At 45.5% G+C, this 23582-nt stretch overlaps 1 protein-coding gene across 4 annotated transcripts in view; it reads left to right on the forward strand.

The window, feature by feature from the left end:
- Positions 1-23582, forward strand: part of EMSY (EMSY transcriptional repressor, BRCA2 interacting) — a 166142-nt gene that overhangs the window by 62875 nt on the left and 79685 nt on the right. For all 4 annotated transcript variants that reach the window (XM_029602160.1, XM_029602159.1, XM_029602161.1 and 1 more), the window contains exons 7-10: positions 5482-5741; positions 8984-9245; positions 20241-20498; positions 22527-22676. In XM_029602160.1, the coding sequence (XP_029458020.1) occupies positions 5482-5741; positions 8984-9245; positions 20241-20498; positions 22527-22676 (930 nt within the window). The remainder of the gene's footprint in view (positions 1-5481; positions 5742-8983; positions 9246-20240; positions 20499-22526; positions 22677-23582) is intronic.

Consider the following 23582-nt stretch of genomic DNA (forward strand, 5'->3'; position numbering starts at 1 on the left):
ATTTCCCTACTTGATCGCCTCTTGATACTTTCCAGTGCTGGAAGCCCATCTAGGTGTTGATTGACTTGGAGTGGGATGTAACAGAAGTAAGTTTTAAAGGTAGATGAGTGTTAGAAGCTCTGTACCCACTGGATCCGACAGTGAGAGAACGTTTGCATTTCCCTAAAGAGGATGCGCTGGTCTGTCTCTTAAAGTGAACAACTATTTCAGTGGAGAGAGGAGCGGCCTTAAAGGATGTGCATGATAGATGGATGGAGTCCATCCTTTAAACAGGCCTTTGATGCAATGACCGTACAGATTGCTGCTTCTTGTACCCTAGTAGCTCGTTCGTGCCTGCTCCTCTCTCAGGAAGTGGATGATTCGGGGGTGTATTCCAGAGCGGGTATGGAACCTGCCTTTACCTTTTCAGCTGATGCAGGCTCGGACCTAGTCCGTATCTTGGCCAGAGGAGTGGAATCCGTGGTGGTGGTGGCCAGAAGACAGCTATAACTGTGGAATTGGTCAGCAGACACAACCTCCAATGCAAATCTTACAAAGATGCCCTTTAAAAGATCATTTCTCTTCAGAAGTGAATTGGAAAAGCTGGCCAGTAAATGGAGTGAATCTTCAGTTCCCTGGCTACCAGAAGATAAGAGAAAGCAGTTACAGCACTCCTCACCTACGAAGAGTCAATCAAGGGGCTCCCAATGCTTTCGCCCCTGCAGAAACTCGACATTTCAGAGGTCTCTGTCCTTTCGGAGCCGATAGCCCAAGAGAGGGACCGGCTCGGGTTCAGGTTCATCCTGAACCCCCCCCCCCCAATACCTTTTGCTGACCCACCCTCAGAACGAGGAGATAAGGGGTCGACTGTCCCTCTTCTACCATCGGTTGGTTGAGATCGTCGGACAAATGGGTACTGGAGGTCGTACGAGAAGGATATGCGCTGGAATTTTGCGGCACTCCTCAGGACATATTCATATCATCTCCTTGCCACTCCTAACACAAAATGCAGGCAGTGGAGACTACCCTGTTAAGGCTTCTCAAGATGAGGGCTATAATCCCAGACCTGCACTCCAGGAAAATATGAAGCGTTATTCCATCTATTTCATTGTACCTAAGAAGGAAGGTTCCTTTCACCCCATCCTGGACCTAGAGTGTCAACCGACATCTACGAGTGAATCCCTATGCTCTGTAATGGCTGTACAATCTCGAGAGTTCTTAACCCCTTGGACCTATCCAAGGCCTACCTACATATTTCAATCCATCAAGAACATAGTTTCCTACGCTTTGTGGTACTAGGTCTCCATTATCAGTTTTGGGCACTGCCCTTTGGCCTGGCCACTGCCCCCAGAGCATTTTCCAAGATTATGGTGGTCATAGCGGCAGCGTTGAGAAAAGGGGGAATCCTGGTGCACCTGTACTCGGACAACTGGTTGATCCCAGCAAAGTCCATGGAAGAGAGTCTCCGGGTAACCAACAGGGTGACTTCCTTGCTTCAAGAACTTGTTGGGTCGTAAACCTGGACAAAAGGAGTATCAAATCCTTCCAGTCCTCAGAATATATTGTTTACTGTAAACCGAGGTGATATATAACTATACGTACCGCGGTATATAAGAATCTCTAAATAAATAAATAAATATCTGGGAGTCTGATTCGACACCAAGCAGGGCAAGGTCTTCCTTACAACCACACAGATAAGGAAGTTGATGTCCCTAGTGCATCGGCCCGACAGTGTGGAGCTATCTCCAAGTTCTTGGTTTGATGACAGTAACCCTGGAAATAGTGATGTGGGCAAGGGCACACATGCAACCACTTCAACGCTAACTACTCTCACGTTGGAACCCACAGTCTCAAGACTATTGGATTCGTTTTTACTTACCTATGGGAGTATTCTCTCGGCTACAGTGGTGGCTGCAGGAAGCTCATCTGACCAGGGGTGTACCTCTGTCCTCCCCGAACTGGCTGGTCCTCAAAACGGACGCAAGCTTCCGGGGCTGGGAAGCTCAGGCAGTCAGATTGGCATGTCTACAATTCAGCCACATAGTCCAGGGTCAAGCAGTCTGCATAATGTCGGACAATGCAGCAACAGTAGCCTACATCAAATGCCCAGGGTGGAACCAAAAGCCAGCAAGTGTCACAGGAGATCTCCTTATGAAATGGAAAGAAATACATCTGCAGATTCTCAGCCTCCCACATCGCAGGGAAAGTCAGTCAGAGCAGGCTTTCTAAGCAAGGGGAGTCTGGATCCAAGAGAGTGGGTGTTGTCGGCTAAAGACTTTCAGTTGGTAGTAGACCGCTTGGTCTCCCATCCATTGACCTGCTGACCACATCTCACAACATGAAGGTTCCCTGATTCTTCAGTCGCAGAAGAGGTTAGTGGGCACTGGGGATTGGTGCTCGCGTTCAGACCTGGCCGAAAGAAGAGTAGCTAAATGCCTTCCCTCCATGGCTTCTGCTGGGCAAGGATATTCGTAGAATCGCACACCACATGGGATTAGTCCTACTAGTAGCTCCAGATTGGCCCAGGCATCCGTGGTATGCGGACATGTGGAGATTCCTAGTGGAGACTCCCTCTGTGCTTCCCACCGCACAGGGACTGCTACAGCAGGGACCGGTTCTTCACGAGGATCCAACGCAATTCTGTCTTACGGTCTGGCCCTCGAGAGGACTCGCCTGATGAAGCAAGAAGTAATTGCTACCTTACTCCACGCGGAAGTTCTGTACCTCCCTGGCGTATGTCCGGGTCTGTAGAGTATTTGAGGTCTGGTGCGAGGAATGCAGTGTTTCCCCTCGGATGGTCAAAATCCCATTAATTCTGGAATTTTTGCGGGTCAGCTTGAATAAAGGCTTGACCCTTAACTCCTTGAGGGTCCAGATAGTGGCTCTCTCCTGTTTCAGGGGCAAGGTGAACAAAACTCGCCTGTCGGCTTATCTAGACGTGGCCCATTTTCTGAAAGGGGTGTAGCACCTCCGGCCATCTCTACGGTGGCTGGTTCCCTTGTGAAATCTTAGTCTAGTATTGTAGATTTTGGCAGAGTTTTCCTTTTGGCCACTGCGCAGTATTTCCTTGCGTTTATTTAACTTGAAAATGGTGTTTCTGGTGGCTATATGCTCGGCATGTCGCATCTCTGAACAACAGGCATTGTCTTGTCTGGAACCGTTCCTCTGGATGACTCCAGGAGTGTTACAGCTTCGAACCATTCCATCCTTCTTGCCCAGGGTAGTCTCAGACTTTCATTTGAATCTGTCTGTCTCCTTGCCATCTCTAGATAAACTCAAGGATGCAGAGGAATATCGCCGCCTCTGTCATTTGGATGTCAGACTGTTAGGGCGGTACATGGAAGTTTCAGAACTGGTCCGAAAGACGGACTGCCTTTTTCTCATTTACGGTGGAAGGAAGCAGGGCGAACCAGCTTCGCGGGCTACCATAGCTTGCTGGATTAAGGAGGTAGGGAGGAAAGCCATTACCTTCTCAGGTTAAAGCTCATTCCACCAGGGGTCAGGTGGTCTCATGGGCGAAAGTTAGACTGCTGTCTCCCATCAATATTTGCTGAGCCACAATGTGGTCCTCCTTGCACACCTTCTCCAGGTTTTATCGCCTAGATGTACAGGTCAGAGAGATCGCAGCCTTTGCAAGGGCGCTGTTAACCGGACCGCAGGCAGCTTCCCAATCCGATCAGGAGTATCTTTTGGACATCCCATTGGTCTTGAGTCCAACTGGCTACATGCTAGGAAATGGAGAAATTACTTACCTGATAATTTCGTTTTCCTTAGTGTAGACAGATGGATTCGGCATCCAGCCCCCGGCTGCCCAAGAATGGTGCCAAGGATTCGCCCGCATAGTGGATATAGATTCCAAGAGATTACGGGTAAGTCGTCCTCCATTCCCTGGATCAGAGCATCTATAATCTTACTGCAGTTCAGGGTTTGGTTGAGTATAGTTACGGTTATCCGTTTTTAATAGTTTTTTTTTCGATAGTATGTCCACAGTGGCGCTTGAAGAGAATACTGAAGGGCCGAGGTCACTGCAGGGGTGTTTGTAGGGTAACATCAGCTTTGAAACCTGACTCCCATCTGCTAGCAGGGGAGCACAGCCCATTGGTCCTGAGGCCATCTGTCTATACTAAGGAAGACAAAATTATTAAGTAAGTAGTTTCTCCATTTATCATTGTTTTTGTGGCACAGGTGCTGTTGCTGAGTACGTTTTTTTTTCCTGTTGAATTCTATCTATACTTTTGTGCAGATGAGATGTTGGTGCAGAAGAAACAAAAACAGACAGGGCCAAGGGGGAACCAAAGGGATGTTTGTTTAATAAACACCTTGGAGAGCATATTGGGATTCTGCTGTGATCCCATGCAGAGAGGTAAAGAAGCCCTTAAAGCAGACCACTCACAAGCTGTCTCACATAAGTTAGGGTGGCCTCTACAGTGCCTTTTTTTTGTTTGTTTTAAAGTATGTTCAGAGATGGCAGGAAATTTTTCCCCATGCTCTGGTTTTCTGTGGAAAATTTTTGTATTTCTAAAAATTGATTGGATGACAATACAAATTGGGCAAGTTTAGCAATGTCTAGTGTGTAGAATTTATTTCAGTATAGCAAAGTATTTAAACCATGTTAAGTGTCTTGAGTTCCTCCTCCCTCCACAAATGAAATATTTCAATTTAGCTACTTTAATATGGTGGATGTATTTATTTTTTTTTTTTTTACTAACTATATAAATTGGTGATGCGGTTTGGTATTTTTGGTCTATTTAGGGCATCAGGAAAACTTGCATAGTGTAATATTTTGAGGAAGAATTTTAATTGTGAAAAGAATTGCATGGGAATTTTTTTTTTTTTTTTTTTAGATCAGAATTTTCTGGAAAACTCATGTCTGAGTATGTTTCGTTGGTGGAAAGCATGTGCCTTTGACCATCTTCTTCTGTTCTCTCCTATGCATGTATCAAAGGCCTTCTCCATGGATGGATTTGTCTGAAAATTATTTTAGGGAGAGCCTTGTGCTGAGGTTCCAGCTCTCCTACCAAATTTTATTCAGATCTATGGAAATGTACCTTTGTGCTGCTTGACAAGCGTGCACTTTTTCATCTTATCTTCCTTGCTGTTACTCTTCTGCACTTCTGTATCACTTGCATTCAATGGGGAAGAGAGCGATAGTAGGTTATGTGGAGGAGAGAGGGAAGGCTTTTCCACCGTGGGCAATGGGGCATGATCTGTTGCCTATGGTGTGTGCAGCTCTTCTTCACATGTTCTCTTCCTCTTGGTAGATGGCTCCTTGGTCAAGAAGAAGCTGGTTTCCAGCCCGGAAAAGCTACTCGTTGACGAGCAGACGAGTGGGACTTTTCTAGCCTGCCTGTGTAAAGTGTGTGTGTTTGGGGGGGGGGGGGGGGGGGGGATCACATCACATCACTATTCCACCCAAACAGAACAAACTGGAACGCTGTAGCCTTTTTAGTGTTGTATTTTTTTTTTTACAGTGAAATCCATTGTACGGCTTCGTTTCCACAGGTGTCAGCTGCTCAGACGAGGACGAGAAACCCCGCAAGAGGCGGCGAACCAACTCCAACAGCTCCTCGCCCGTGGTCCTGAAGGAGGTGCCCAAGGCTGTCACGCCAGTCTGCAAGACCATTACAGTCCCCGTGAGCGGCAGCCCCAAGATGAGCAACATCATGCAGAGCATCGCCAACTCGTTACCGCCCCACATGTCTCCCGTGAAGATCACCTTCACCAAGCCCTCCACCCAGACCACAAACACAACCACACAGAAGGTAGGCGGCCGGGTGCGTGCAGCTTGGGCCAAGCAGTCTAATTCTTTTCATTTTTCCTTTTCTTTTCATTTTTAGATCTCTTTGCTGTGTGTGGTGTTGTGGTTTTGTGTTTTTTTTTAAATTTTGGCCTGTGGTTTTAAGAACATAAGAAATTGCCATGCTGGGTCAGACCAAGGGTCCATCAAGCCCAGCATCCTGTTTCCAACAGAGGCCAAAACCAGGCCAGAAGAACCTGGCAATTACCCAGGTTCTTGTGCTCCACTGTTTCCAGGTCAGTCAGAGCCAAGTTTTGGGTACAGTGGAGTGCCACGAACCTTTTGTTCGCAACTACCTAGGATATTTACTCCCGTTTTATGCTCCAGTCTGTTTACTGAATCTGGTTATCGTAGAGATGGTTCTCAACCAGGTGGTCTTCCTTCCCATGCCCCCTCCCTCCCCTTTCCCAGAGAGTTCAATTATGTGATACCAGCTGGCCACTAGGTGTCACTATTGAGCAATATCTGGAATTTCAACCCCCCCCCCCCCCCCCCCCCCGTGCCAGAGACTGTGAGTGTTGCCACCACTGTCCCCAGCCCTGGCTGGTTTGGCACTGCTACCAGGCCAGCCTCTTGTTTCAGTTGTTTCTGCTGTATAGACAGGAAGCTGTAATCTGAATAGCTGCATGGTAATTTTGCCGCCTCATTAAGAACATAAGAAAATGCCATACTGGGTCAGACCAAGGGTCCATCAAGCCCAGCATCCTGTTTCCAACAGTGGCCAATCCAGGCCATAAGAACCTGGCAAGTACCCAAAAACTAAGTCTATTCCATGTAACCATTGCTAATGTCAGTGGCTATTCTCTAAGTGAACTTAATAGCAGGTAATGGACTTCTCCTCCAAGAACTTATCCAATCCTTTGTTAAACACAGCTATACTAACTGCACGAACCACATTCTCTGGCAACAAATTCCAGAGTTTAATTGTGCGTTGAGTAAAAAAGAACTTTCTCCGATTAGTTTTAAATGTGCCCCATGCTAACTTCATGGAGTGCCCCCTAGTCTTTCTACTATCTGAAAGAGTAAATAACCGATTCACATCTACCCGTTCTAGACCTCTCATGATTTTAAACACCTCTATCATATCCCCCCTCAGTCGTCTCTTCTCCAAGCTGAAAAGTCCTAACCTCATTGTCTGGATGGGGTGGAATGTGAGATGATACTAATGAGTAGGCCCCTATTGTCCCTTGCTGCTCAGTTTGATTAGCCCAGAAGTATAATAAGCTGATTTCAAATGCTGGCAGATGGAGATCACTGGTCGATATGGGGAGTGCTTTGAAGAGGCGGTTGCTTTCCTTGGCTGCTTTAAAACTGTAGTGACGCAATCTTTGAATGAAAAGAAAAAAAAAATATTTTTTTTCCCTGAACCCTTCTCATGCTCTTTGAGCTGACCCGGAGCTGTTGGGCCTCACAAGTGCTTTCCAGTCCATGGGAGGATCAGCCTGCAGACTTCCTTACCCAGCCCTGAAGTGCCCCATGCTTTGTGGCTGAAGAATGGACAGTGCAATGCCCAAGCTGTGAGACTTGGAGAACTGATGGCCCGTGGTGCCTCGTGTATGACATGTGGCACCCCAAACTGCATTAGACACCCCCCACCTCCTTGGGCTCTACGCAGGCAGTGCAACACTTGACAAGAACCACTTTTTTTTTTTTTTAATCACGTTATTTTTAACGAGGTTTAATCTTCCTTTTGATTGGCAATGTTCATAATGTGGGTTCCCAGTGGGGGGCCAGGTGTTGGGTTGTTAACACCTCGTATTATATATATATATAGGTTTGTTCTCCTATTCTGCCAGAAAGCCAAGGAGAGGGGGCTGCCCTCAGCTCCTGGCTCACATCTTTACCCAAAGAGACGAAGAATGAGACCCAGATGTTCCACGTGGCAGAAAGCAGCAGTGCACCTGAGCTGCTGTGCCACTGAGTGGCGTGTCTGTAAGATGAGATCCAGCAGTGTGTCCATATAATCATTTTTGATCCCTGGTGAAAGACAGCTGGCACTATTGAAACACTGGCCTTGTGCGGTGTTTGTGTGCACGTGTGCACGCTTGGATTTATGAGCTTATTCATCGGGTATTATTTAAAGATTTATTTATTTATTTAACATTTTTCTATACCGACCTTCAAGGTCGAATACCATATCAGGTCGGTGTGCATCGAACAGGGGTAGATCAGTGTAACATAACCTAACAACAGGAACAACTTTTTTATAATTAGCGGAGACAAAAGCAGAGAACCAAAAGTTACATAATAACAAGGACGTTGAACTTGGAAGCTGGAAGATATGTGAGGGGGGGGTTGTTACATTTTTATGTGCAATTTAAAATGTTATAAAAATTCAATGATTTAGGATCTCTTGTCTGCCAACTGCTTGGGGCCCATTGCGGGTGAGAGGCAGTAGATTACAAGGATATAGCGCATATCCTCTGATACGGATTGTTTATTAAATTTTAATTTAAAATTTATATTAGAACTTGGCTTTTTGTTATACCTCTTTTCATAGTGTTTGCATTGATTGCATGGACTGGAGGAGTAGCCTAGCGGACTATGAACCAGGGAAAACCCACTGTCACTCCTTGAGACCTTGGGCAAGTCACTTTTACCTTCCATTGCCTCAGGTACAAACTGAGCCCTCTGGGATAGGGAAATCCTGCAGTACCTGAATGTAATTCACTTTGAAGTGCTGAAAAGTGGAGTATAGATAAATGAATTTGATTGCGAGATGGTTCCTTACTGTTTTTTTTTTTGCTTGGTGGTACTGGTTTGTACATGGTTAATATTTTTGTTATTGTAAATATTTTATTTATGATCTTGAAGATTATTATATATTTTAGCCATGATATCAGGAGAATCTGCTAGTTCTGATCATTGATATATTTTGCTGCTACTTTTGTTGCCATAGATGGACACTGCTAAGAATCTGATCTTGTTTTGCATGTGTGTATGTGTGTTCATATTAATTGTTTGATATTTTCTGTTATATCTTAGTGATCTTCATTTTCAGTTTTTGTAACTTTTTCCTGGGGATTTCAATGTGCTAATACATTTTTTTCTCCTGTGTTATAACAGTAATTTTTTCCACTGTTTTTTTTTTTTTTTTTTGTCACATTGAAATAAAAACTGAAAACAAAGATCCCTAGTCATATCTGCTGCCTTGTAGGGAATGATGGTTAACTTCCAGTGTAAATATATCTTATTTTCTTGTTATAGGTGATAATAGTCACCACTTCTCCAAGCTCTACCTTTGTGCCCAACATCCTGTCTAAGTCTCATAACTATGCTGCGGTCACTAAGCTGGTGCCTACCTCTGTCATTGCGTCCACTACCCAAAAGCAGCCGGTGGTAATTACTGCGTCTCAGTCATCTCTGGTCAGCAGCAGCAGTTCCTCCCCGTCACCAACCCCCACCACAGTCGCTGTGACCACCGTAGTTTCGTCCACGCCCTCTGTTGTGATGTCAACAGTAGCGCAAGGTAAGAGAACCACATTTTATGTTCACGGTGGCTGTTAATGGAGGAGATACCCAACTTGGCTGTGATTACGTTGGCTGTTGGTCTTGCGAGCCACACCGTATGCTGCAAGTGTGTGCATTGACTTGAGGTCAGTGTGATCTGTTGCATGTGGCTTACCCCTCTGTTGAGCTCAAACTTTTATTTCTGGCTGTCAGGTAGGGACATTTTTTTTTTTTAATTATTAATTTTACCTCTAGATCATGTTTCCAGTTTTTAGCTCAAGGTGTTTTACATCTTTTAGGTATAAGTCTTTGGCCGAAACCGCTTGCAATTTAAGTGGGTATTTGAGGCAACAGGAGATGAAGCAACTTGCCCAAGGTCACCAGGAATGTTTGAGAGTGGTGGAATTGGAACCCTGGTTTGCATTCCATTGCTTGCAGCATTCTGCCACTCTTTGTGCATTATTTAGTATAATGCTGTGTGTGTGTGCGTGTGTGTGCGCTCTTAGGGCTCTGTGATAAGCGCTGTACTGATGCTCAGAAAGTGATCATGCAGAAAGAGTTAGAGGGCAGGAAAATCTTAAGTTGGAGCAATTACTAGCAAGTCATGAGAAGATAGTGTATCCATACAGGGTCGGACCAAAGTCCGACATGCCCAGTGTCCTTTCTCCGTCAGCGGTCAGTCCAGATCACAAGTACCCAGCAAATCCCAAAAGGTGGATAGTTCTGCTGTTGGCCTGCTCATCTAATCTTTCAGAATGAGGGCCATAAGTTTGTCACCGAACTGTGAATTACATTTGGTAGGGAAGTCCCTTGAGGGGGAGAGAGACAACTTTGCGTCTGTCTTCCTGATACCTCACAGATCTTGCACCATTCTTACCACTTGTAACTAATTAGTCTATATATATATATCTCACAAAATATTTGTGGAAACCCCCCCCCCCCCCACTCCAGGATATGTATTTTAGCACAGTTCATACTGAAAACATGATTAGGATCTAATCTAAACCCAAAACGAGAGAGGAGACCCACACTGAATAAATAACTTTGCCAAAAAGGATTATAATATTTAATAATTCATTCAACAATAAGTGTCTGTTTGGGAAAAGGCTTGTGAACCTGTCACAGTAACAGGTGGCCCCTCCTTGTGCAGCAATAAGTTCCACTAAACATTTCCTGTAACTGTCGATCAGTCTCAACATCTCCTTTGAGGAATTTTGGCCCATTCTTCCATACAGAAATGTAACATTTGAGGGCTTCCTTGCTTTGGGTCTTGCCACAGCATTCATTTAGTTATTTATTTAAGTGTGTTTATATACCGATAATCGTTTGGAACATCTAATCGGTTTACAGTGAAACAGCAATTCAGCAACAGGCTTTACATATAACTTAGTGAACAACAATTCGGAAACAGGCTATAGCTTGGTAGACAATGTAACTAATATGAGAGTCATTACTATGTATAACTATGTTTAGAAAAAGTCGTCGATATGACAAAATTATATACATATACATGTAGCTTGGTAATCGAGGAATTAAAATCTATGAAAGGCATATTTACTCAGTAGTGTAGAATATCATTATATATAAAAACTAAATACATACATACCGTAGCTGAGAGAGTGACAAAAAATTGGCGGTAAGGAGGTAACCAAGGACCTGCGAAGGGAGGTAAGGGTGACTAACAAAAGAGGGGGAGGGAGGGAGGAAGGATAGCTCAAAAAAGACAAAAAATAGAAAAAGTAAATAAGATGACAGAAAAAGAAAACAGCGATGTGAAGACCCGCCCCCCCCCCCCCCCCCCGACGTCATGACGCCCAGCGGCGACCCGATTAACGGCGCTATTCCACCAGGCACTGATACAGAGGGGCAGCCCTACACCATCGGGCATTTCAGGAACACTACATCTTGGACAAAAAAGACAAAAAAATAGAAAAAGTAAATAAGATGACAGAAAAAGAAAACAGCGATGTGAAGACCCGCCCCCCCCCCCCCCGACGTCATGACGCCCAGCGGCGACCCGATTAACGGCGCTATTCCACCAGGCACTGATACAGAGGGGCAGCCCTACACCATCGGGCATTTCAGGAACACTACATCTTGGACAAAAAAGACAAAAAAATAGAAAAAGTAAATAAGATGACAGAAAAAGAAAACAGCGATGTGAAGACACCCCCCCCCCCCCCCCCCCGACGTCATGACGCCCAGCGGCGACCCGATTAACGGCGATATTCCACCAGGCGTTGCGCCCCGGGCGTCTCGTGACAAAGGGGCGCGACAAAGGGGTTTTCCCCTTTGTGCTCCCCTTCGTGCTACCATTTGTGCTCCTTCTAAAAAAAAAAAAAATAAATAAAAATAATTGTATTTATGTTTTTGTTATTAATTTAACCTTTAATAATGCTGTTTAGCTGTTTGCTTTGTTTACAATTATTTCGTTATTGACGTTTAAATGTATTAGACTAAGGAATTCTACTTCCTGCTTATTCTGTTTCATTGTAAACTGGTTTGATATGCATTTTATGCAGGAAAATCGGTATATAAAAACTAAAAATAAATAAGTGAAGACTTGCTTGAAGAGCCATATTTTGAGGTTCTGTTTAAATTTCTTATAGCATGGTTCCTGTCACAGAGTGTGGGGCATATTATTCCATAAAGTTGGGCCAGCAGTGGAGAGGGCACGGTTAGAGGTGGACTTCAGTTTCGTCAATTTGTGTGAGGGAGTGTGTAAGGTAGCTGCGTGTTTTCTGGTGGGTCTGCCAGTGTCGCGGCAGTAGAGGTGTTCCTTGAACCATTGCATGTCATTGTTGTGGAGGGATTTATGAATTATAGTGAGTGTTTTATATTGTATCCGGGATGTTACGGGTAACCAGTGTAAATGTTTGAGTACAGGAGTGTGATATGGTCATTTTTGTGTACATTCGTAAGGATACGGGCAGCCGCATTTTGGAGAATTTGTAATGTCGATAGGGTTTAGATGTCGATAGGGTTTAGATGTGGACATGGCTTGGTCAATCCAAAACTTGAAATCTCTTAGCCATTCTGTAGATGTACTTGAATGTTTAAGGTCCACTATTTGCTGTATGACTCACTTTTTTGGCTCAGTTTCAGTTCATAGATGGATGGCCTGACATTCTGCTCTAGAATTATTTTTTTTTAATTATTATAAAGCAGAGTTCATGGTTCCAACAAAATGGCAAGCTATCCAGGTCTTAATGCAGCCAAGCAGCCCCACATCATAATAGCACCTCCACCACCAACAGCTCTATACTTGATAGTTGGGATAATGTTCTTACAGAAGCAGTGTTTGATTTTTGCCAAATAAAATATTTGTTTTTGTGACCAAAAAGTTCAATTTTTTTACTTATTTGTCCAGAGAACATTATTCCAGAAGTCTTGAGTCATCTAGATTCTCTTTGGAAAACCTGAGACATGCAACAATGTTCTTTCTCCAAGGGCAAGCAGGATGGCAGTCCTCACATGGGTGACATTGGATGGAGACTGGCATGGAAAACTTACGTGAAAGTTTTTAGAACTTTGACAAAGCCTCATTGATTATGTTTAGTTATATCACACATCCACACAGAGTCCCCTTCAGTCTTTTCTTTATCCACGGAGCCTGTCATCTCGTGGTCGGATGAGAACCTCACTTTTCTAACTTTTTGGCCGACTTTTCGAAAAAAAACACTTTTTTGTGATTTTTTTTTTTTTTTTTCATTCGCTGCCACACACGGTCGACATGGGATCCCCCCGGTTGTCCTGCTAGCGTCCTAGGTAGGTTCTTCAATGTTTCTCAATAAGTTTCTTTTCTTGGTTGATACCCCTGGGGCTGGAGGTATGTTCGGTGTCATCCAGCCATCGACTTCGGTCTTTCATCCCTTTCATCTCATGTCCACTTCGGGATTTAAGCGATGCGCCTGGTGAACAAGGACCATGTCTGTTACGGGCACCCATTATAGATGAATCCTCTGGCTTGGGGCATCGCACGATATCCAGGGGTTGCAGCAAGTGCGCCATGATGATCCCGAAGGGACATAAGATCCGGTTCGACAAGATGGAGCGCCTCTTAGGGCCGGAGAAGACCTATCCCTCGGCATCGAGGGACCTCTGAACGGCACCTATGGGCACCAAGCCATAGACATCTGCAGGACCTTCTGTACCTTCGAGGTCGGTGGCTGAAAGGGACACCAGGGCCCGGCCATCGTCTGGCTTCTCCAGGTTGATGATGTTGGGTTCCTTGTCATCGGCCTCAGCACCTGGGAAGAACCGTGCCAAGCATTTAGGGAAGCCGAAGAAGCATCAGCATCTGTCCTTGTCTATGGTTCTGCTGTGATGCCCTGAAGCGACTCCATGGAGAGGAGAGTAAGTCCTCCATCAATGCTGGGGGTGTTCTACGGACTCCATCTGTCCCATTGCCAGCCACCGATTCTCCTCTCTGTTCCGAAGAATTTCTGGTTACACCTCCTCCATCCCAGCCCGTGTTGGCATTGGTGATGTTTGAGGAGGAACTGGAGAGGCATGTACAGCTGGCCATCGAGCAGAAGATTCGCGGCCTCAGTGTTGCAGCATCGACGGCACCATCACTCCTCAAACAGCTGTTGGAATCTCTGCATGCGCTCATCGGCATGTTACCTACCCATCCAGCGTCTGTTCCTGGGATGGCATCAATGCCCTGCGGGTCATCATTGCCGGTTCTCAGAGGCACAAGCTCTCCCAAGAATGGCAAAGGCACTGGGGCCGGCAACTCCCCACTCCCCCCCCCCCCCCCCCCAGTCCAGTTCCATCAGTGCCTGCATCGCTGGCAAAGGCCAAACGCCCAGAGCCCCATCCCCTTTCAATGACTGTGGGGATGAGGGCACGTATGACCCCTGGGGGGGGGGGGGTGACTTATCCATGGCCTCTGATAATGCTTCTGATTGTCTCCCCTCAGAACCATCTCCTCCAGAGGAGGGTTTGTCCAGTTGATGTTAGAAACCACCCTCTTCCAGTTAATGACTGAAGTGGATACCAGGCACAAAATGCTCGATATCCTTCAGTTTGACTGAATTGTGGGAAGCTCAGCCCAGTCGCCCATAACCAAGGTGATGGATCTGCCGGTCGAGGAAGGCTGTGGTGGTTTGCCATCTGGTGGCCCAGTGTATCTTCAGACCAGTGGATTCTGTTCATTGTCTGCTGAGGGTACCGATTGAACTCAGGTTTTGTCCAATCTGTATACCTATGCTGAGAGGTCTTGTGTATGCCCTTGCAACCCCTAATGACCAGCTTATAAGAACTGATCAGGCATTCATCTACTCTCCTTCTGTTTCCCTGTACGTACCAGGATCAGTCCAGACTGCTGGGTTATGCCTCCCCTCCAGCAGATGGAGTCAGAGAGAAACTGAAAAGCACCCCCTAGATATACCAGTGTGCCACCTGCCATCCCTCAGTATTTTCTCTGACTCCAGCAGATTGAGAGGCATAACCTGCGGTCCTGGTCCTTCTATATTTTCTAATTGGTTATCCAGGTTTGGTTATTATACTATCCCTGACTAGATCAACTAGTTTGTTATCCTTTTAAAATAACATAAAATAAGAAGTAGGAAGTTTTAGGACACGTTAGTTTCTTGTTCCTTTGGATTTCCCGCGCAGCGAGGAGGCAGGTTTGCGGCAGGCTTGGGTGGGCATTGCCCTCACACCATTTTTCTCGGAGCTAGTTAGTCCCAGTGGATCCAGGGGGAAAGATTACCGGTGGGCCGGTCACCCTCCCCCCACATTAGCATGTATAAAGAACAATAATACTCGGAGAGTAGTTATAGGTAAAAAATGGTAATATTTTCGCTTAGCTATAAGATAATATATTTCTTCTAGCAGTAATAAAATAGATTACAATAGAACAAATGGAAATAGAGAGCAGAATAGAATAGAGAGCTAAGCTGAGCTATGTACAATCTGTGGCAAATTACTTCCCTGAGAAAATCACGTCAAGGAGGCGATCACTGCAGGCAGAATCTCTAAGCAGTCGAAGAGTTAACTGCAGACAGAACTCCAGCGCTGGGAAGAGCTTCACCCAACCAGCCAGGTCTTCAGTTTTGGATGGCTGGTCTACACTTAATTCCCTGTCGTTTGTTTCCAACCTTTATACAGGCTGGGTGTGTCACTCTGGCCCTTCTGGCCTTACAATTCTTCACTTCACTGTCCCTGTCTTTCCCTCTTATTGGTTGTGACTTGCAATGACATGACTCCTTTTCTGGTATTCTCTGGCATAGCCATCTTTAACCCCTCCAGTACAATTATTCACAGTTTTCCCCAAATACGTATATATAATCATAGAACTATGAAAACATGTTTTCACTCTCCTGCTCCCTTTAGGGTAGATTTAAAAACCCCTGGGCGCGTACATCCCGGGGTTTATGCGCGCCGGTCGAATTTTCAAACGGGCCCGGCCATGCTCGTAAACCCCGGTACGCGAATAAGTGCCGGGCCCTGAAAAAGGGGGAGGGGGTGGGATGGAGGCCAGCTGGGACAGTGGCCATTAGCCGCTGTCCCAGGGAAGCATGCCCCAGCAGCCGGCCAGTGCGCGTAAATTACTTCTGCTCCAGAGGAGCAGCAAGTAATAAAATAACCTACCCGGCCAGAATTTGTTTTAAGTTTAGGGGGTGGGGAGGAGAGGGGAATGGAAAGAAAGGGTAGGGAGGGGGTTAAGGAAGTTCCTTCCTAGCCCGCTCCTTAATTGGAGCGGACTGGGAGGGAACTGGGAAAGCCCAGATTGCATTGCCACACAGAGTTTGTAAAAGCCTCCCCCCCCCCAATGTGTATTGCCACACGATTTTATATAACATGCATGCGGCAGCACTTGCATGTTGTAAAATCGATGCGCATGCATTAAAATCTACCCTTTTGTTTACAGTATTAGAAAGTATTGTAAAAAGTGATGCAATGCCAGCATTTTCTAGCATGCTGTTCTCTGCCAGGTAGTTCAGAGCATTTCAAAGTTCTAATTACAGTAAGCAAAGAAAAGCCAGCAGCAGCTTCAAAGACAGACATTGCCTTACATTAAGCATTTTAAAGGAGCACTGATATTTGTTTACATAGCCATGGGGTCACAGTGCCTCTTAAAGCAGGAAACAAACAATCAGGAAGATCTCACCCTTTTTCAGACTTTGCATATTAACCCTTTTGTTCTTCTGTTTGTGATCAAGCTTTTTTTAAACACTGTCCCATCACTGTATCAAGCATTAAACCTTTGCAGTATTTGTTTCTCTGTGAACTCTATGCACTACACAGGGACTCTTTGTCCTGGTGCCGAGTAATTTCAAATCTGGAATGGGGTATCAGTCTTTCTACTCAAATTGTCCTCACCATGGATATGTTCACCCTGACTTTAAGATCATGAGAGATCTTGAACGAGTAGATGTGAATCGGTTATTTACACTTTCGAATAATAGGAGGACTAGGGGGCATTCCATGAAGTTAGCAAGCAGCACATTTAAGACTAATCAGAGAAAATTATTTTTCACTCAACGTGCAATAAAGCTCTGGAATTTGTTGCCAGAGGATGTGGTTAGTGCATTTAGTGTAGCTGGGTTCAAAAAAGGTTTGGATAAGTTCTTGGAGGAGAAGTCTCATTAACGGCTATTAATCAATTTAGTTAGGGAATAGCTACTGCTATTAATAGCATGGGATCTTCTTAGTGTTTGGGTAATTGCCAGGTTCTTGTGGCCTGGTTTGGCCTGTGTTGGAAACAGGATGCTGGGCTTGATGAACCCCTGGCCTGACCCAGCATGGCAATTCTTTATGTTGGGGAACTCGTATAGATGAGCTCAGCAGTCAGGGTCTAGGGTCTGCCTAGGAACGTCTCTTATCAAATTAATTTCCTGGAGCTCTGGGTGATCAGGTACGCACTATGCAAACTGACAATCAAGTGGCTGTGTGGTACGGGATTGTTCCTTCTGTTCCAGGAAGCTGTACATATTTGGTCATGGGCCCTATACCTGGCCAGAACAGAGAAAGTGATAATGAACAGACTGAGTTGTGGCTTTAGACCCCCACGAATTGTCTCTGGACCAAGAGGTCGTGAATCGGATCTTCTCTGGTGAAGCCCAGATGTGGATCTCTTTACAGCACCTTTGAACAGGAAGGTTCCTCAATTTTGCTCCCTGTACAGGAAATGTGACAGACCATCCTCAGATGCCCTCAACCAGCATTGGGGTGAGGGTCTTCTGTAGCATGTCTTCCAGTTCTACTTGTAACGAAGACTCTCGAAGCTTTGCAAGGACAAAGGCACTATGATCCTCATAGCTCCTCATTGGCCGAAACAGGTCTGGTTTCCACTCCTGCGGGAGCTGTCCATCTAGAAACCAATCAGTCTGGGTACTTCCCCAGATCTCATCACAGAGAATACGAGGCAGGTTTTGAAATCCCAACTTCCAGGCCCTGTTGCTCACAGCCTGGATGTTGAGTGGCTAATATTGCACCACTTGATCTCTTGGAAGATGTCTCTCGGGTTGTGGTGGCTTCCAGAAAGCCTTCCACTAGAAAGTCCTATAGACTGAAGTGGAGGAGGTTTTCCATGTGGTGTAAGCAGAAGGTTATAGATCCTTTCTCATACTCCACACAAACTGCTTGACTACCATCTACATCTGTTGGAAGCTGGCTTGAAGACCAACTCAGAGTTCATCTGAGTGCAATTGGCGCATACCACAGAGGTGTAGATGGTACAACCATCTCTGTAAAGCCTATAGTTGTACTTTTCAGGTGGGTCCTGTTTCAATTGAAGCTTCCCTTAAGGCCTCCTGCTGTGTCTTGGGACCTGAACGTTGTGTTAGCTCAGCTACTGCGCTCTTGTGATCTGAAGTACCTAACCTGGAAGGTCATATTTTTGGTGGCAAGCACCTAAGTATGCAGGGTCAGCAAACTGCAGGTCTTAGTGACTTATCCACTTTACACTAAGTTTGTTTTCATGATAGGGTGGTCTTACATATGAACCCTAAGTTCCTGCCTAAGGTGGTGATGGACTTCCACATTAACCAGTCCATTGTCGTGCCAGCATTCTTTCCTAGACCCCATTTGCACCAAGGCGAACGAACCCTGCACAGTTTGGATTGCAAAAGATCCTTAGCCTTCTATCTGGAGCAGACAGAAGACCATAGACAGTCCACCCAACATTCTGTTTCTTTTGATGGGAATAAGTTGGACATCACTGTTGCCAAGCAGGTACTTTCCAATTGGATAGCAGACTGCATCTCCTTCTGTTATATGCAGGTGGGACTGCATCTTGGGGGCCATGTCAAGGCTCGTTCTTTTCAAGCCATGGTAGGGTTGGTGGCCCACTTGCGAGCAGTTCCTATGGTGGAGATCTGCAGTGCTGTGACATGGAGTTCTCGCCACACATTCACATCACATTATATGACTAGGGATGGCTGATGGCGACACGAGGTTTGGCAAGTCTGTCCTTCAGAACTTGCTTGAGGTTTAGAACCCAACTCTGTTCCTGCCTAGGGTCCGTTGTTTGTTTGTTTTCAGGCTTCCCCCCCCTGCCCATTACCAACAAAACTAGTTGTTGTGCCTGTTGGCACTTATTGTGTGTGTTGTGGTTCCCCTTTTATGCTGGGGGGCAGCCTGTAGCTAGGGATTCACCCACGTGTGAGGACTTCCATCCTACTTGTCCTCTGAGAAAGCAGAGTTGCTTACCTGTTAACAGGTTTTCTCTGAGTTCAGCAGGATGTCAGTCTTCACGAAGCTTACTACCGCACAGAGCTGTGTTTCCACTACATGGGTTTCTTCTCCTTATTCTACTTTCTTTGAATTCTGTATTATAAGACTGAAACGGATCCCACGTGCATGTGTGGTATAAGGCATGCTGAGCATATTCAGTGAGGCTCAGTCAGTTCTAGAAACTTTGACATACGTTTTCCATGCCGGGCTCCATCTGATGCTGACGACCTGCTGTCCTCTGAGGACACCTGTTACAGGTAAACTCTGCTTTTTAGAGAGCAGTAGTTCTTCATAGCCATCTTTCCATGAGAACCATTCCTTTCAGGTTTTTATTTCCCCCCTGATGGTTGATGCAGGAGCCTTCACATTGGCTGCAGCGATAGAGGACTGTAGATGCTAATCTTGGGGTTCTTTGACTTGGATGATTTTTCTGGTTTGTGCTTGGTGATTTGTGCTCCTGGGATAGAGAGTTACTGTCATCTTTGGCTTTTTCCCATGTGTAGACTATCTGACAGTACATGGAAGGTGCCACAAATTATTTAGAAACGGTTTTGTAACCATGCTCATACATCATACACATGAGCATTAAGTACTGTTTCGTAGGTCCTCTGAAACTTATTTTCATCATGGCATGATGAGTTCCCACTAACTGTTATAGGAAAGGCCACATTTTTTGGACCTTGCAGGACAGAATATCCAGGCTTGTGAAGATTTTACTCTACAGGTTGGTTTACTTGTTACCCAATTATTTAAGCATCTGATTCTAATTAACCAATTAATTATGCTGTGGAAAATAGGAGTTCACCTACTGTATCACACATGCTGATTCTGAATTTTATTGCTCCTGCTTTCAAGAAACATGGAATTGTTTTATACCCTTTCTATTACATAAGAAAAGAGTGATTTCAAGCAAACAAGGGTATCTTGGTAAGAACTTGTAATTCTTAATGTTGCCCTTAGGGTTCACAAACTTACTTTCTCAGCATTATGTTAACATTTGGTTAAACAGGGCTGCAATTCATGAATTTTGCCTGGAATTTTTACATATTTCTCAGATCTGTAACCCTCACAGGTACTGGCATCCTTAACTATGTTTGGTTTTATCATTTTTTATGATACCAGTTGTGTGACCAGCGCTGTACAGGGCATACTTGTGTAATCCTTCAAAGGATAACTGGAGAACAAGAAGCCTAAAGCAAGTTCACAGTAAATGTTGAGTTTGAGTGCCGTTTTCTGTACCTTTCTGTTGACTGCATGATGATGTAGGATTATATCCACTCTGCAGCGTTTTGGTATAGGTTTCTTTTTTTTTTTCCCCCTGTAACAGGTGTGTCCACATCTGCCATCAAGGTTGCAGCCACACGACTTCCCTCCCCTAAAAGCCTGGTGAGCACGCCGACTCAGATTTTGGCCCAGTTCCCCAAGCAGCACCAACAGATCATTAAGCAGCAGCTGCACCAGTTGCCACAGCAAGCACAGCCTCAGCTGCAACAGCAGCAGCTGGCACAGTCTTCTCCAGTAGCTCAGCAGCAGCCGCAGGTGGCACCCGGCATCAAGCCCACCATACAGATCAAACAGGAATCTGGTACGTAAAAGTAACTTGCTTTTATGCCAGCGCGCGCGCACGCTTCTCGTATCGAGCCACCAAAGTCCCATTTCGTTCTATTAATGAGCAGTTCTCGGCGCTTGCGAGTTGGTCCTCAACCAAGGTCCTGCGCTGCGTCTGAGCAGACCAAAAGGTTTTACATGGGCGTCTTCTCTCCATGACTTCAGGGGTCGGGGTCTTTTGGTGTCTCCATTTTGCCATGTTGGTTCTTGGTCCATCAGCTTGGGCATGGAGACGATTTAGGCTCTTTCAGATGGACCATTACCTCTCTATCCTTGCAGGAAGCCACTTAGTTGCTTTGGTGCCCATGCTAATCCCATAGCAATTCAGAGCTTGCTGTCTGCCTTTGAAAAGTGGGGTGGAAAAGATTGGGGTATCAGTTGTTAATTCCATGAGTGAATGTGCAGCTCTGTTGCTGTATCTGGATAGTTTGCTGCTATGCTCCTGAGGACAAATAGGTGGGGAAGTTTCCAGTCATGAGAAATATAAAAAACGAACAGTGTTCTGCACAAATTCTTAGTGAAAAGTACAAGTCATTTTACTTTTCACAAATCTGTCTTGCTGGTCCAAGCCTCAGTTCGTTTACAGCGCTGCCTATGTGTGTTTGAAAGAAACTGTCCTCCTCCTCATCAAAACAAGCATTCTGCTCCTATCCTAAGCAATGGAGGAGGCTTACAGAGAGAAAATAAGCCCTTCAAATATAAATGCAAGGATTTTTTTGTTCCTTCTGTCTCTGACCCCCCTGGAGGCGACTCGTAGCTTCTTGTGGATGAGGCCTCCTGCCACTGAAGGAGGGGGGAGAGTTGGCTGCATGACTCCAGCAGGCAGGAGGTACTGCTCGGGAGCTCAGAGTTGGGTTGGCTAGGCCTGGTTTCTGATCTTTGGGGCCTATGTACCTTTTCAAAGCACATTAAAATTACCTCATGTGCTAATCACTCTTAGCTTGTTAATGAATGCCTTATATTCTAAAACCCTAACGGGGGGGTGGAGGAATGTTTGCTTTGTAGCACACGTGCGACTGCTTTAAATTTTAGCTAAATCTACCTACATTTAACATTAATCAGAGCGCTGTGTACCAGGACCCTGCTAAACCTTGGAACGTACTTCACTCCTCTTTGGGGCTGTGGTAAACTGATAGCATGACAAAGTAGGCAGGCCCTGGGTGGTTTCTCTCACTATCCCCAAAAACGTGGCCGCCCTCCTCCTCTCCCCCCTCAATTTCCCCATCAGCTTTGCTTCCAGTAATGTGGTGCCATCGGCTTTGAACCTCTGGAAGCTGAGCTGGTAGGAGGAGGTAAGAGAAGCTCTTCCGCCTTGACTTTGACGCTTCAGGTGAGGATCCGTTGGTGAGGGAGGGGCTAATTGTTCCCTTGGCTTTGGGTCGGGTAGCACAGGAGAGAATGGGCCTGTGTACAGAGTGCCTTCTGCATGGCCTACAAGTCTTAGGCATAGTGCAGGGTTTTTTTTTCCCCCCCCTCCATTTATATTTTTTATAGCCTATGTGTAATATGCTGCTATTACCTTAGTACAGTAGTAAACCTGTTTTTGTTTGGTGGCTTTTTTTTGTTTTGTTTAGTGCATAGGCCCCTTTCAGTTTGGGGAAAGGGAACACTGATTACTCTCTGGAGCTGGTCCTCAAACGAGGCGCTTAGATGAAGGTGGTTCTCCTAATTTCGTATGTGGGAAGGATGCACGCACGTCTGTCTCTCTCTTTCCTGTCGTGCTGCATCTGTTGGGGACCGTACGTGTGGTTACATCACAGTGATGGGATGGAGCCAGACCTTGACGCAGTTTGGCTGGTTGTCTTGAGAGGATTCTGGGATTTCTTAGCTTGGTTTTTTTGGTGAGATGATCAGGGCTAGAAGCGATGGATTGTTTTGGCAATAGTATTATAAAAAAAAAAAGGAAAACAAATGACCAGGCATGTTCAGATAATGACATTTCTTTTTTTTTTTTTTCTATGTTCAATTTTTTTCTCTGGCCTTCCCCCCCCCCCTTCCCCCCCAGGTGTTAAGATTATCACACAGCAGGTACAGCCCAGTAAAATCCTCCCTAAGCCAGTGACAGCTACTTTACCCAGCAGTAGCAACTCGCCCATCATGGTGGTGAGCAGCAACGGAGCTATCATGACGACGAAGCTGGTTACTACACCCAGTGGTAAGTGGATAGAGTGGTTAATTTAGGGAAATAGAGATGTTAAGGCATTAGTGTCTTGTTTTCTAAGGGGGAAAATAAATCTGATCTTTGGTCATTTCTTGTTTGCATACATGTTTCTGGGACTTGCGGTGAAATATTGCTGAATAAAAAAGCATATGTCGAATCTTACATCTTCAGAGCATCCCCTCCCCCCCCCCCCCCTTTTATTTTTATTCTGTCACTGGGTAGTAAAATCAGATGGAGAAGCGGGGAGGCACAAGCATTGCTTAGTATGACATCTGGTCTAAGATGTGTGAAGCAGTTTCTCCTGATTTGCATCTGTTGTGTGACTGATTTAGTGGGTACTGGGTTGGTGCTGGCATAGAATATTGTGCCATTGGAGGCATAAGTGTGTGTTTAATTTAATTTTACTTTTTGTTTATGATTGGCTCTGATTCCTTCTCTCTGCTTAGCTTGGGGCTCTGAGTACTGAAGGGGAAGTGCTTCTTGCCTCTTTTGACCAGTTTAAATCACCTGTCTCCTCTCAGCCAGTGGAATGGCCTCAGAATAGCAGTACCATTTCAAGCAAAAGCAACAGGCAAGGCAGTCCATGATGCCTGTACTATGGGGCCAACGTGCAAGGCTGCAGCATGAGCCGAATTCATTTAAAAGCCCTAGGTGCAGGAGGAAGGGCTAATATGTCAAGAAGTAAGGTTATAATTGAGAGTGGAAAAACCTATGTTGCCCAGTCAACTAAGTTAAGATTCCTCCTCATCCAGGCCTGCCAGTCCACGAGTGGGTTTATGCATGCCAAACAGTAGATGGTGATGGAGAGAAAGTGACTTGGTGATGCCCCCATATATAATATTGGTCCTGCATCAGCCTGCCAATATTCTCAGTCTACAGCAAATTTTGGATGTGTATCTT

The sequence above is a fragment of the Rhinatrema bivittatum genome, chromosome 5, assembly GCF_901001135.1.
Source record: "Rhinatrema bivittatum chromosome 5, aRhiBiv1.1, whole genome shotgun sequence".
NCBI lineage: Eukaryota > Metazoa > Chordata > Amphibia > Gymnophiona > Rhinatrematidae > Rhinatrema > Rhinatrema bivittatum.